General features: G+C 47.6%; 1 protein-coding gene across 3 annotated transcripts in view; it reads left to right on the top strand.

Moving 5' to 3' along the window:
* The window catches only part of FNDC1 (fibronectin type III domain containing 1), a 99460-nt gene that overhangs the window by 28784 nt on the left and 55467 nt on the right, over positions 1–15209 (top strand). Inside the window, exons 3-4 of one of the 3 annotated variants that reach the window (XM_060114998.1) lie at positions 23–109; positions 535–603. The exons of 1 other annotated variant lie outside the window; for it this stretch is intronic. In XM_060114998.1, the coding sequence (XP_059970981.1) occupies positions 23–109; positions 535–603 (156 nt within the window). The remainder of the gene's footprint in view (positions 1–22; positions 110–534; positions 604–15209) is intronic. One more of the 3 variants, XM_060114999.1, reaches the window with a different exon arrangement.

The following is a 15209-nucleotide window of genomic DNA, read 5'->3' as shown; positions in this document are numbered from 1 at the left end:
TGATATAAACCATATGTTTCAGAGCCGGGGGTAGTGTACTTTGTGCTGGTTACTGCAGAAAACAACAGTGGAGTGAGCCGTCCAGTTTACAGAGCTGAAAGCCTGCCTGGTAAGTCTTATCTAGAATTGGAGGCTGTATTTTTGTGACTTAGATTGGGAGATTCTTTGCTTCGTCAGGTCAATACAAATCTAGAATCATTAAAGAGTTCCCAAACAAGAAATTTTTAGACTTGTATGCCAAGCTGAAAGATTGAAAACTAGGAGAGATTTATCCCTTCTTTTAAAATAATTTTGATGTAGGTTATGAGCATTTTGTCTTAAATTTCGGAGTACTCATTAGAGTAAACTATGTATAAAAGACCAGACATGTGTGTTGTCCATACAGGTTAGGGGCCTAGTCACTTGTATGGCCTGAGCAGATCCTTTGGAAGATTGTTGAAGAGACCGTTGAAATATGCGTTTAGGGATGCACTGAAATGTGGACAGTCCAACAGTCCTCCTTTCTAACTATCAAGTTCCATTTTCCTAATTTAGGAGGTGAATGGATCAAGATTGATGGTTTTCCCATTAAGGGTCCTGGACCATTTACTGAAACCGTCACAGGTACTATTTGCTCATCCGGTTCGTGTCTTCACTGAAGCACCATCTCAAAAGAGGCCTGTGCTTCCGTCACACACACATGTGCTCACAAACCTTCATTTGGTTCCCATCGCTAAACTAACACACATGCCGCACAGTTTTGGTCGATCTGCTCTGCACTGGATGGTCCAGACTGCAGCCAGTGTTGCTCACTCCTCACTGCTCTTTCATGTTCTGGTGTGGGGGCATGTCTTCGTCTACATCTGGGGATGCTGTTGCGCTGTTAACAGGCAAATATGGTGGTTGAGATGGTAGTCCTGGCCCGATGAGGATATTTACAGCTCTTCTACCTGTGGATGCAGACGTGAATGGGGCCCACCAAACAGTGGCTTTTATTGGCTAATATGCAGCCTCAAGGCTTTTTGTCTTTTCTTATCCATGGGACATTTTGTGAGATGTTAGATAACCTGCCTTCCATCTCCGCTCCATATTTGTATATATGTGTGTTTTATCATTTGGATGTTGATGTTGTCTGGCCATATTGTTTTACTTGTTGAGAGAAGTGTTGACGTTTCCTGTGTGCTTCATGAATATATTTGTTTAATGGTTAAACGATAATGCAAAATGAAAGCAGTTATTTCAGAGTGTGGTTGGGTGATATCCCAAAGGCAGTGAGGCAAGGAGCAGTGTTTTTAAATACATCAGTCTGGTATTGTTGTTGAGAGGAAGGTGAGTATGCGGAAACCAACGACCCTAATCTGCTGCTCAGGTCAGATGTGATGGGTGTAGGCAGTTTTCAAAGTCCGCTTTATACAAAAAGGGAGTGGAAGAACAAAACAACCAGAAAAGGAAACTGGATTTCTAGGAAAGGTGATATGTTCTTGTTTAAATACGTTGGACGTGAGGGGATGTAGTGGCGATGTCTTATAGGTGATTGGAGATGAGGGCCTGAAAGTTGGAAGTGAGAAGCAAGAGGTAGGCATGGGTTTGGGAGTCATGCTGTAGAGGGAGAACTAAAGTAGGGAGAGTGATGAGTGGGTGAGAATTAGGAGAGACAAGAGTAGAAGCCAAGGATCAAACCTTGGAAGACATTGACAGTAAAAGAGTCAAGAGGGTAGTACACCTAGAAAATGTGCAAAATAGGAAAGGACGTTTATTTCAGAGGTTGTCTTCCCCTAAAGATACACATGTAAACATTCACAGACACACATAAACCTTTTACTGACAGATGTACTGTGCCTTGTATTTGAATTTTATAGTTTGTATTTTAAATAACCATTTTATTTTTATCATCTTCCTGATAGAGTTTTCTGAATGGCAGTTTTAGAACAAGTAATTTTCTTACTTTTTCTTAAGTAGTTAATTTCTTATGCCTTCTTTAATAGAAACAGGTGTGTGTGTGAGAGTGGGTGTGCATGTCCTTTCTGAGTAAGCACATGGGAATAAACCCTGGGAATTGGGAACCACAGACAATCATGCCCCAGCTCACTCTTGGTTTTATGGACTGTGAGATCCTTTAACCTTTCTCTGCAGGAGACTCTGCAGGCCCTACTTGCCAAAGAATGCTCTGCTATAATACATAACTCTGTATTTGCCATACATTATGTTAAAAAAGATGCTGGAAGAAATTGCTAGCCAAAACCTTTTGCAGTATATGATATAAAGCAGAACTTTAAAAAAATGCATATCCAGAATGCATAGACTTGGTTACAGTGCTCCAGAAAAAAATTACATTTCATTGTTAATGAAAATTAAAAAAATAATTTATGAGAAATTATCAATAAGGGATCAACATGCATCTGTACCTTTTTTAATATGGCCTGGAAAATATGCTATGCTATTTTTCTGAGGAAATTGTTAATATATGATAATCCTGTTAAACAAAAGAAGTACTATTCTGAATTCCAGGTATCTTCATGCAAAGGAAGGGATTTGTCCTAGAAACGCAGACATTAGCATCTGCACCTGGTGTGAGGCCCCAAGGGTTGGCTCTAGTGCTTTGATCAGTAATACCTCACGTTCTTCCGGTGTTTATTTGAAAGCAGAGGAAAATCCGTTCTTTTATTCTGCTGGAAACAGTGGTTTCAGTTCAGATTTCAGAAGGCCTCCTTCGCTGGCTGGAATCTATCTTGACCTCATTGTCTTTACTTAAAAATAGGACTTTGATTATTTAATTAATTCATTCAGGGCCTGCGGCTTTCCAGGCAGAGTTCTGGGTGCAAAAGACGCAATAGTGAATAAGATAGACAAGGGCCTTAATGGCCTTAATGAAGACTGTATTCTAGTGGGAAAGAAAGATAATAAACCTGTAAGCAAAAAGTAATGCATACAACCTGTATGAGTTTGATAGGGATGCCATAACAAAATATCACCGACTGGTTACCTTAAACAATAGATATTTATTTTCTCACAGTCCTAGAGTCTAGAAGTCCAAGATTAAGGTGTCAGCAGATTTGATTTCTCCTGATGTGTCAGCAGGTTTGTCTTTCTCTTTGGCTTATCTTCCCTCTGTGGGCATGCATCCTTGGTATCTTTGTGTGTCCAAATTTCTGCTCCTTCTAAGGACACCAGTCAGATGGGATTAGGGCCACCTTAGTAATAACCTCATTTTAACTTGATCACTTCTTAATAGGCCCAGTCTGCAAACACAGTCACATTCTGAGGTAACTAGGGTTTAGGTCTTAAACATAAAAATTTGGGGGGTGGGGAGACACAAAATTTAGCCTGTAACATAATCATAAATTCTTTGAAAAACCAACAGCTTGTGAAATAGAACAAGCAGGGTGGCGGAGCCTAGGAGGTGCCAATAAGATGGCTGAGACCCTATGGGGACTGTCTGAGAAGCCACAGGAGGGGAGGAAAAACGTGCAGGGAGTCCTGGAGGTGGGCTGGACCTGAGTGATTCTCAGATGGTCACTCAAGCAAATGTGGACACTCTCAGAAAATGATGGGACTAAGCAAAAATGCAACTCTAGGGCAGAAGTTTAGACTTCCTCTTTGGGTAGCTCATCTCATCTTTTTGTTAGAAAGTGTTCTTAGTATGTAAATGTAAAATCTCTCCTGTTGAGATGTAAACCCATCTCCCTTTGTTTTGTCCCCAGGGAAGAGAGGTTACAGGTCCCTTCACATATTGGAATCCTATTATTTAGCTTTTCCTGCAGGCTTTTCTGAAGTTGTTGTAGCTCTTTTCCTGTGACGGGATCTGGGTAATCTGCTCTGTGCAGAACCAGGCACTGGGAGTCAAAATGAGGACCACGGTCCAGGATGAGGACCAGGGTCCACCTCTGCTTCCAGCCAGCCCAGGGACTCAGAGGGCAATTCATCTGCTTTCACTTGCTCTTCATCTGGGAAATTTTAGCTCTCAGTAGGATCACATGTACTTTTAATAATGTTATGGTTTTCTAAAAACCTAGTCCTTTGTGCTTTCCTTAAGCTATGGTGCCCAAACTAGACATAAAATAAAAGTCGGATTTATGCCTCATATTTTCTTTACATTCATTATACTTAGTTCATGAAGCTTACTACTTTTTTTTTTTTTTTTTTTTTTTACAGTTAAATTAGAGCTCAGACTCAAGTTCAGCACAGAGTTCACAATTCTCTTAGGCCATTTTCAACCAACACTGGCATGATACCTGTGGTCCAGCCATTCCTTTCCTTATCACAGTCACCCCCTGGTCCCCAGGTTGCTCCCTGAATCTAGATAGCTTGAGGGCACTTGGCTTACTGTGCGCTTGCCACACCCACGTCCTGGACTGCACCCACCTCCGTGGCAATGGTCCATTTGATGGTCTCACTCCTGTCACTTAAGATGAAGTTGCTCCCCTCCGCAATCTAGAATCATGAAATGCCCCATCATCTCACTTCTTCAGTGCCCTCGTGTCAGAAGCTTGTTTCAGATCCAATCAGGCTTTGTGTCTGTAGACCCTTCCCCCTTCCAGAGTCCAGAAGCCATCTCCTGGCTCATTTCTTGCTTAGTTTATCTGGGTCCCCAGAATTTCAACTGCACTTGGGTCAGCATGGCCATGCCAGACACCCCCCTCCCCCCAGCTCTCTGGTTTTCCCTCCTGTGTGCTAACTGCTGAGCCTTGTGGGGACAAATAAAGAGCTAAGCTGATACGCGTTGTGACAGCTTCTCAGAGCTGGTTTTCTAACTTCATCTGGGCCCTCGGCTCCGCTTGGCATTTGTCTTACTCAGTTTCCTTTCTTTCTCCCACAGGGGCTAGTCCAAAATTTGGCCACTTTCTTCAGGCTCCTTCCCCCACCTGCCTTCCTCTCACTTCTAGCAAGTAACCTTGTTTCCTGCCTCCCTGGGAAGTAAAGGTCATCAGGGTGACATCTCTTGTCTTCCCTCTCTTGACTTCCAAACCTTCACGGCTCCCTTCCCTCCTCCTGGCTCTGAGGAAAGGTTGCTGTTCTCTTTAAGGCTGACTTCAGACACGTAAAGCTTCTTTGCAAGCGTGGTTAGACCCGAAGGCTGTTCTGGGGTTGGATTCAACTTTGGAGCCTCCCCTCCCCCATAGGAACTGGCTCAAAAGCTGATTTGAACAGGTGTCAAATTATTTGACACTGAAACAGTGAAACTATGAAACCCCGAAAACCAAAGCTTGGCCTCTTTCCTTTCTTCCCTGGCACTCCTTTCATAGGAAATGTCTGTGGACATATCAGGAAGGCGTGCCCCGAGCATGCGTTTTGGTCTTTTCTATCAGTAGTTCATCAAAATGAGCACCCATCTCCAGGTACATTTTCTTGCTAGTTTGTTTATATAGATGTGACTGATGTGGAATTTGAACATTCTAACCCATTGTCTTGAGATGGGCTCCTTCCCTAATCTCTTACCTTAGAGCATAATTAATCCATCAAACCATAATCATCTCCACTGCACACTCTTGCAGCCCAGACTCAGGCTCAGCCAACAGTGAGAGCTGATCTTCTGAGCCCTTCAGCCATACAATGATGGGGCTCCCCAGGAAGGCTCCAGGCTCGGTTCTAAGAACCTTCTCAGGTTCTAAGCTTCCTTCTAAGGTTCTAGGGTTCCTTTCAGCTTTGAAATTTCATGAATTAATGACACTAAGTCACTTAAATGAGTGATCCTAAGCTTCGCAAGCAGTTGGGAAGCATTCCTGAGAAATGGTTGTTTGCCTTAGTCTCCACCCTACTTGGAGTGTCTTAGGTCAGCAAATCCAGGAAGCGTATTAGCCAAGGAAGAAACACTGAATTATAGTTTCTGGGTGTTGGGGTTGTGACTGAATACACAAAGGTGCCCAGGATAAAGAACTGTCTCCAGTGATACACTGGAAGTGGCACCCTCCCCTTCTGTGGATGCAAATGGCAGGCTTTCTGCCAGATGAGCCAAGGAGATGGGTGTGTTAACTCACTTAAACTGATGTGTGTGTGTATGACTCTGGGAAAGAGTAGCCTGTGTGGTACAGCAATAGGCGAACCACAGACAGCACTGCCGCCCTGGGCGGTCGTCAGATAATCCTGGAGCCAGATCCTGGGGCTGCTGAGTGTTGGACTTGAGCTTTAAGTGTAGCCCAGTTCAAACTTTCTAATTATGATCAAAGACTGTCCTCTTTGCACACACTGGTTTCAATTTAACAATTCTTTGGCCCACAGGGAATTAATAATGTCTGTGATATTATATTTTCAGTAGCTCTCTCATGCAATTATTAGTGGGGTTTTTTTTTGTTTTTTTGTTTTTTTGTTTTTTTTTTTTGCGGTACACGGGCCTCTCACTGTTCTGGCCTCTTCCGTTGCGGAGCACAGGCTCCGGACGTGCAGGCTCAGCGGCCATGGCTCACGGGCCCAGCCGCTCTGCGGCATGTGGGATCTTCCCGGACCGGGGCACGAACCCGTGTCCCCTGCATCGGCAGGGGGACTCTGAACCACTGTACCACCAGGGAAGCCCCAATTATTAGTGTTTTTTTAAGTGTGCAATTCACAGGGCAGACCTGGTTTGTGGTTCCTGGCCTGGATGGCGAGCTCTTCCGGGGCAGGGCAAAATGATTTACTCATCTTTGTATCTCCAGAGCCTGGGCCCAGCGCATAGTATGTGCTCAAGACATGTTTGTTGAGTGAAATAAATTTGGAGGCTGCTTCTGCTCCACACCTGTGCTCTGGAGGACGCACAGTGTGTCAGGAGGTCGGGCACCCCCATCTCGTTTAGCTGCTGACTCTGGGGCTGGCCCCGGGCAGGCCACTGTGTCGTCACTTTGTGGTGCTGTCATTAGTCAGAGATCCTAGTTCTTGCCCCCGTTCTGGCGGGGCCTGGGGGAAGGATGGCGTTGAATGCATTTGGAGATTGGAGTCCCTCAGGGCTGGCTGCTCTGTGAAGACACAGTCAGATCCACCTGCTGTGGGGTTACCCCTCTCCACGGTCATCCTGGGGCTCAGGTCTCTTTACGTGAGTGCCTGTTTCAAAGCCGCCTCTCACATCAGAATGCGGTTAGACTTCACCAACCTTAGAGGCTGTTCTTTAGTCATAAAAAGTAGGCAGTAGAGGCTTGTGTGCAGAGCTGTTTAACGTCATTTAGCCAGACGTTCTTGGGTGGTAACTCGGGAGTTTCAGCCCAAACAAGAATGCCGTGGGAAGGACTCGGCGCTGGCCAGCTGCCCGGAAGAGGAAGCAGTGGTGATCAGCCTTCCAGGACAGCAGGGCTGAAACCCACATTTTGTGGTGTTTCGTCTCCATGTCTACACTGATGAGTGTAAATATCTGTGCACGGACTTTCCCCTTCAGTGAATTGTTAGGAAACGAGCCACTGTGAGAGAGGCCCTTTCCTCCCATGGACGGGCGCTTATGTCAGAGGCTGATGAGTGGCTGCTTCGAGTGGGCGGGGCAGGGGCTGTGGACAGCTGGGGAGATGAACTGTCCCCACTGTCCCCACGTGTGTGGCCTTGAATGGAATGTCGGCCGACCTTGCTCTCAAGTCTTAGAGGAACCTGCAGTAGTTAATAAACCTACCGGCCCGGGGGCTGGATGCCACTTTCTGACTGCGTATCTGTCACCAGCTCTTCTTTCGATGTCTGAGTGAAGCAGAGGGTGGGAGGGGCAGTGATGTCACTGAAGAGGGTGGCAGCTTCTTATATAGGCTCCCTGCAGCCGAAGAGGTCAGTCCTGAAAGAAAGCACTTTCTTTTCTCAGTTGTCAGCCTATTCATGTATTGTAACTGGATCTTTCATTTGCAAATGACATGTTGGATGGCGCTAAAAATTGAAATCATGAATAGCCTTTCAACAGAAAAAGGTCTTTCATACCCAGAAAACAACTGCATTGCTGAGTATCCTACTCCCAAATGAAACAAATGCAGAAGAGCTTTAGACTAAAACAAACCAGACCAAAAAAAAGCTTTGAATAATTTTTCTTAGAATTTTTAACACACCTTCCTCCTAGCTTACATCGACCAGCAGGCTCTGTGTCCTCTGTGGGGTGAGGCAACGCCAGGTGTCCACATTTCAGCCGTTAAGGAGCTCAGGAAAGACTGCTTGCTTCCTTTGCTTTCTGTGGCCCTCCTGAGTCCTCAGGAAGTGTGGCTGAAAACTGAAGCACCACCAGATGGGCCCAGCAGATGCTTCTAACGATGTGCTTTCACATCCCTCGTGGAGGAGGCTTGGCAGCGGGTCATCTGCAGGAGGTCCCCATCCTTCCTTCCACCCTGAGTCAGGTGAGGCTGGGCCAGGGACGGGGAGCGAGTGAGCTGGGCCCAGGCAAGGGCTCACCCTAGGCCCTGGTGCAGGAGGCTCAGCACGTCAGCAGCTGTGTCACTGTTCCAGGCTTGTAGTTGAGCCACTGCCCTGAGTAGGACACAGAGACCTTAGCTCTGCCTTCATGGTGGTGGAGAAAAACTATCGGCTTAACGTAGGGAGAGACGCCCCTCAAAGGGCTTATGATCTGTAAGACTGAGGGATGTGTCCATGCAAACAGTTAGAGGACTGCTGATTTTCTGTTCTGGTAGTGGAGCACGGCTTCATCGCCAACTTGTGCAGAGTTTGCCTGTGTCGTTAATGTCCTGCTGGCTGCCATCGTGGGGCGACCTGGCCTTCGCAGCCTCAGTCCTGTGCGGTGCCACTGATGGTGTAATTTTCACTGATACTCATAACACCACAGGGGTCAGAGTCAGCCACTGATTGACGTTTTTGGATGACATCCTGAAGCTGCTGACATACCGCTCATCCCTGGGGCTTCTCAAACTGGCTTCTCAGAACTCGGGAGAACACGGCACTGCCAGGAGTCCAGGAAGGCATGAGATAAACGACGCAGATCCTACGGGAAGTGGTTTCTTGATGGTTGGTCACTTAAAATGTTATTTTTGACTTTAAAACAAACACCAAAATATTACAGAGTAGTCTATAAAATTCAAGTGCAATGTTGAGATAAAACCGAGATTGGGGCTAAATTGCCATGCTCCAGGCTTCTGGGGATTGAGCTCATTTTCTTTGCTGTTACATAAACCTTGGTGAAGTGTCTGGGGAGCTCTGTTCAGTGGTAAAGTGAGCCAGCAGTTTTGTTTTTTTTTGTTTGTTTTTTTTTTTGCGGTACGCGGGCCTCTCACTGTTGTGGCCTCTCCCCATTGCGGAGCACAGGCTCCAGACGCGCAGGCTCAGCGGCCATGGCTCACGGGCCCAGCCGCTCCGCGGCATGTGGGATCTTCCCGGACCGGGGCACGAACCCGTGTCCCCTGCATCGGCAGGCGGACTCTCAACCACTGCGCCACCAGGGAAGCCCGAGCCAGCAGTTTTGTGAAACAGCCAAACAAAACAACATTGTTAAAACGGAGTGGTCCCGGGTTGGCTGAAGCATTTGCTTTGTTTCTGAGACAGTCCTGCTGGATTTTGAGGACCCCACTGGGGGCACAGATGCTGGCAGCCTTGTGCCAGCCTGTGCGGTTGGCCTCTGACTGCACTGCCCCTTTCTATACCCCACGTTGAGTAGGATTCCCTGTGGCTTCCTCATCTGGTGACAGCCTGGCTGTCCCTGCATGATCCTAGGAAGCAGGAAAGAGGAGTCTCTGTGAAACCTGGACAGGGGGCGGCAGAAATCTTAAACGGAGGGCACTTAGGTTTGTCTGTATTAAAAGTTAGTTTTAAATGCTTTATAAGAGGCTTCCCCAATTCTTAACATTATTCATAATTGACATTGATTAGCTCGGGGGAGATCAAGGTTGTTTTTTTTTCTTTCAAGACCTTCTCTCTTCTCCCAACCCCTCAGAAAGCAGCAGCGATGGACGGACTCCAGGCGATGGTTTAGGGGTGCTGTTCTGGTGTCTCTGAAGGACGTTGAGATGCGTGCCTGTCACACTCATTCTCCCCTTGGTGTCCACAGTGCCTCCCAGCATGAGTCAGGCAGCCAGGCCATCGGGGTAGCTGCCCAAGTACTTGGCTCTTCATCAGATGGTCGCTCCTCAGAGACGGAAACACGGATGAATGTCAGGGAAATAGTGTGATGAGTGGATCCTGACGGAACAAATGGACCCACCTGCCCTGAAGAGCAGCCAGGCCCTCGGGAAGGAACTTAGCTGGCATCTTCTGAAGCAGGGGTGCTCACGGCCTGAAAGTCTTAGATGGTGACGCCTGGCTCTGCAGACCAGTCCTTCACCAGAGGTGTCTGTGAAGCACCAAGGGGGACCTCGTCCCAGACAGGCGCCACGCTTATGCCACAGCACGCTGCTGGCGACGCCCACACTGCAGCCACCGTGAGTTTCGGAATAACAGTGCAGAGAACCAGGGCTACAGCTCCGACAGACCTGGGTTCCGATGCCAGCTTAGTGCCTTTTGCTGCCCGGCTTCAAGATTCTCCCTTAATCTTTCTGAGCCTCACTTTTATGTCTGTCAGTGGGGTGTTTATTGGGTTATTGTGAGGATGCTTGTCAAATGACTTACCTGGTAGGGATCCAATAGATTAGGAAGGTTGGTGATGCTCTGACAGATGCTGTTCCAAAATGAAGCCACGAGATTTCCTTTCTCCTTGTTAAATAGCTGGGCCTGTCCAAATAGACAACAAGTCGGTACATCGTTAAATGTACTGAGGTCCTGCAGAGCTTTGGGACTCATCAGACGTGTTGCAGGAGGATTGTGTGTCAGAATTCAGCCAGGAAGAAGGAGCCCTTGGCAGACAGACGCTGTGAGGTGTTGCTGACCTGCCCCCTTGTCGGGGGCAGGGGACCCAGACTCACAGTGAAGGCAGCAAAGCGCGTGTCTGTCTCCTCCGGCTGAGAGAGCTCATGTCACCCCCTCTGACGCATCGTCCCTCCCCCTCTCCTGCTCCCTCTCCACTTCCTCATCATGCTTATTCATCAAAAGCACATACAAGCTCTGGAATCTCACCCAGACAGATAGACGTGGGAGGGGGGTGTGTTTTCACAAGCCCTCAGGTGTTCTGATGCGCAATGCAGCCTGAGGACGGCGCCTCCTGGCTGGAATCCCGCCCACCCTCAGACCAGTGTCCCTGGTGGCCTTGAGGTCTGCTGCCTGGGGAGGGCAGGGAGGCTGCCTGGGGCAGAGGCTGGGCGAGCGGAAGGCACCCGGGATGAGGATAAGGACCATCTTCTCAGAGCTTGGAGGTCAGCACAGTGGGAGTCAGGTTGGTCCGTAAGTGGGTCAGACCACTTACTCTGCGAAGCTCTAGACTGAGTGACCCCTCACATTCTCCTGGAAAACGAGGATGTCCTGCTAGCTGAGACCAGGCCAGGGAAAGCGGTCCCAGACAGCAGTGGCCGTGTACTTTTATACCAGTGAAGAGGAGGGACCCGCTCAGATGGTAACTGAGATGCTGATGAGGGCAATGGACAGTGCTTTCTATTTATGGTGCAAAAAAAGTCACCTGGATGGAGACAGCCTCATATTTGTAGAGGCTTTGGCAATAAGTCCATCTCTTTTGCTCACGTCTGGTTCTTTGGAACCCATGTTTTTAGTGCCCACTGTGTGTCAGGCATCACGAAAAGCTTTGTGATACACCCACAGCTCACTTTCTGGAAGGAGCCACCCATCCACCCACTGAATCTGATAAATGGGTGATTTCATTTTTATCATGACCACAAACACAACAGGCACTTACTGTGTGCTTCATAGATGCCAGTACGATGTGAAATGCTTTACGTGGATTCGATTACAAAACCCAGTGCGCTAGACGCTAGTTTAGAGAGGAGGAAATTCAGGTTCGGGAGGATTCTCAAAATCACACGGGAGTGAGAGGTACACTCAGATGCAGACCCCTACTTCTGAGCCTGCAGAAGCCTAGTTCAGAAACTACACGTTTAACTAGCATTGAATTGTAAATGGGCAAAGCGTCATGTTGAATTTTGGATTTTTTTCTTTGTGATAAAAACAGATTTTAATTCCCTCCAGTTTCAGAGTTCTTGCCAATTTGCATAGCTGGCGATACAAATCGGGAGAGACATTCTTCTATTTATTTATTTTTATACATTTATTTATTTATGGCTGCGTTGGGTCTTCGTTGCTGCGTGCGGCCTTTCTCTGGTGGCAGCGAGCGGGGGCTACTCTCCGTTGCGGTGCGCGGGATTCTCATTGCTGAGGCTTCTCTTGTTGCAGAGCACGGGCTCTAGGTGCACAGGCCTCAGTACCTGTGGCGTGTGGGCTCAGTAGTTGTGGCTCGCGGGCTGTAGAGCGCAGGCTCAGTAGTTGTGGCGCGTGGGCTTAGTTGCTCCGCGGCATGTGGGATCTTCCCGGACCAGGGCTAGAACCTGTGTCCCCTGCATTGGCAGGCGGATTCTTAACCGCTGCACCACCACGGTGTGTAATCACTGTAGTTCTTCTGTGATCGACCCGTTCTGTGCAACGTCTACCTGGCTACGTGGTACCCAGAGTGATGGACGGAGTGTGTCCTGCCAAGTTTAAAATACACTCGGCACTGGTGGATGTGAACTTGACTACTCTTGGCAATTGTGACTTCCTGTTTTCAAGATAAAAGATTTACAGGGATATATTAGAAAAATTTCAGAAGGCTTCTGTGAGGCTATCACATACGGCTGAGAGAAAACAATCTCCTTGCGAGTGAATTTGAACCATATGAATAGTTTTTCTTCATGTGCGCATCAGCTTAAAAGAGGACTCCCAGATGATCTATAAAAGATCTATAAAAGCTGTTGAAAGTATGTATCACCAGAATTTTAAAGGAAGGAAAATTTGAAAGTACTTGAAAAAAATTGTGGTTGGCTTTTCTAAACTCAGAGATTTGAAGGATGGAGGGCTGTGTGTTGAGGGATGACATTGTCACCTCACTCTGGTTTCCAGAGTCAGTGGCCTCTGTGCAGTCTGGGGACAGTTGTCTGGGACAGTCTTGGGGGAGGGGCCTTGTCTGGTTCCTTAGCTACCTGCTGAGTATACTGTCTGATCCATTTAAAAAAACGCATACATGCAAAGGTAATGCCTACTGTGCAAGGCATTACGCTCTCACTCGGAAGGGGGCCTGTCCAGCTCAGAACCCTTGTCCCACATTCATTAGCAGAAGAGGTTGAGTGTTTGGTGGGATGGCTCGTGGGTAAGGGGAAAGCATGAATGGAAGAGGCGTAGGTGGACGAGAAGGGAACTTGGCATCAGTGGCTGAATACAGGTCGCTGCTTGGCACTTAGCCGTGTGGCCTTGGGTCTGTTACTTCACCTCTCGAACCTCAGTTTTCTCGTGGGGATTATGACATCAATCCTACTCACCCGGGAAATGTTGGAAGGACAATTAAAATGAACCATGCAAGAGCTCGTGACAGACTGGGAGGTGCTGTAGGGAGGACTCAGTGTGGGTGGCTGTACTAGCCTCAGCCCTGTTCCCAAAGCTTGCTCAGCAGGCCTCGCCTCGTTCTCAACCCCTGTAGTGGAGGGTTAGATAGCAGGCTGGAGCCTGGGGGAAAGCCTGTACAGTCCGAGGGGGTGGCATGGCTGACGTTGAGTGGGCCTGGCGTGGGTCAGGACCTCAGGCAGAAACCTGTGCCGTCTGGGACCGAGCTCCTTGTCCCTGGAAACTCACGCCTTCCTCCTCCTCAGGGACCCTGTCATTTTGGGGCATTCCAGTGGTCTTTTTCCTTTTACTGTTCAGAATTTTGCTATTGAGTGTCAGGGCTGTTTGTCCTGGAACCCAGCCCTACGACACTCCCCAAGGTCCCCCAGTAAAAGTGCTCTCTCCACGGACGCTGGTTCCACTGTAAAATGGGAGGCTGGAAGGGTCCCAGGACAGGGTCAGAGCCACAGAGCGGGGAATGCCATCTCTGGTCAGTAATTTATTTTTCAGCTGACTCCTGCGAGATCCATGCATGTGTTTTCGGTAGCTTTGCCCATTTTGCTGGAGATCATCCCAGAAGTCCCACGCTGATGTGCTGCCTTCTGCAATGGAGGGGAGTGTGGTTGTGTCCCATGGGGCCTTAGAACAAGAGCTGTGCAGGGCAGCCCTGAGGCTGGTCACGTCGGTGACAGCACCGTGGACACCCACCACGTTGACTGCTGCTGCTGGGGAGATAGGCTGTGGCCGCCAGGTTGGTTGGGGGGAAGCTGCCAGTCCCACTGGGAAAACAGGCAGAGCAAATGGCCTGTGGCAGCCTGAACAGGAGTCATTTCTCACACCCGCGTCACTGAGGTTCCCTCGAGGAGGTATGAGCTTTTCTTAAAAGTAAAATAAGCATCGTATGTTGTTGGCAGAGATCATTTTCACCGTATAGACCTTTTAAAAAAACATAGCCCTGACCCCTGCCCAAAGCTGGACACTCTGGAACCAAACACCAACCGCAGGGGGTTCACCTTGGAGAGGCCGTGGCATCACTCGTGAGAGGGGCTTCTGTTAAAACAGTTTTGTGGGTGGGGATAGTTTGTATCGGGGGCACACAGAGTGAAACATGACTTAGAAGATGTAAAGAGAATGAAGCAAGGTTTTTTGCTTCCTTTAAAATTTCTTCTCTCGACCTCTATTCCCCTGCTTATGGCTCATGTCAAGTTTATTTCATAACTTTGCATAAATCTGAAAATGACACAAACTCCATTCCTGAAAAGTTAAACTCGGTTGTGTATTTTGTTCTGAGGAATGTGCTCCAAAAATGTGCTAACTTCAAAAACCAAACCAAAGCTTCATTGAGAATAAACATGCTGCTCCGTTTCCAGATTTTGCTTTCCATAAATGGTTTTTACAAGATATTTTCCCTATTTGTGTTTAAAAAACTATTCTTATCCTCACCCCACACAAAGTCTGTTCAGCAGTGACACATGCTGATGGGGAAAATCCATGTCCACAGTCACCCACAACGCTTAACAAGATTTGCCAGCCTGTACCTTTCTAGAAACACTGGATGTCACATTGTTATGAGTATGTAACAGGAGATTCCCACTAGGAACTCATAAGAGTAATCAACTCATAGGATTAATTCAGGAACTCATTCGATTCATCAATGCTGTGCCATTAACGACTTGGACTATTGATACTGAACACTTTGGGCAAATCATTTTCTTTTGAATTATAGCGATAAGCATATTTGTCATTTCCGTAATTGCTCGGTGGTCCCTAATTTTTATAGAGGCTAGACCTTGAAATGGAGAGCCTACCCCTGAAGTTGGAATAAAATTGAAATTGTAGTATAACCCCAGCGAAAGTGGTTACACTCACATCACCAGGGTGCAAGACAAAGTTTTGTATAGTTA

The sequence above is a fragment of the Mesoplodon densirostris genome, chromosome 12 (assembly GCF_025265405.1).
Source record: "Mesoplodon densirostris isolate mMesDen1 chromosome 12, mMesDen1 primary haplotype, whole genome shotgun sequence".
NCBI classification, from domain to species: domain Eukaryota; kingdom Metazoa; phylum Chordata; class Mammalia; order Artiodactyla; family Ziphiidae; genus Mesoplodon; species Mesoplodon densirostris.
This window is presented reverse-complemented; position numbering and strand designations above follow the sequence as displayed.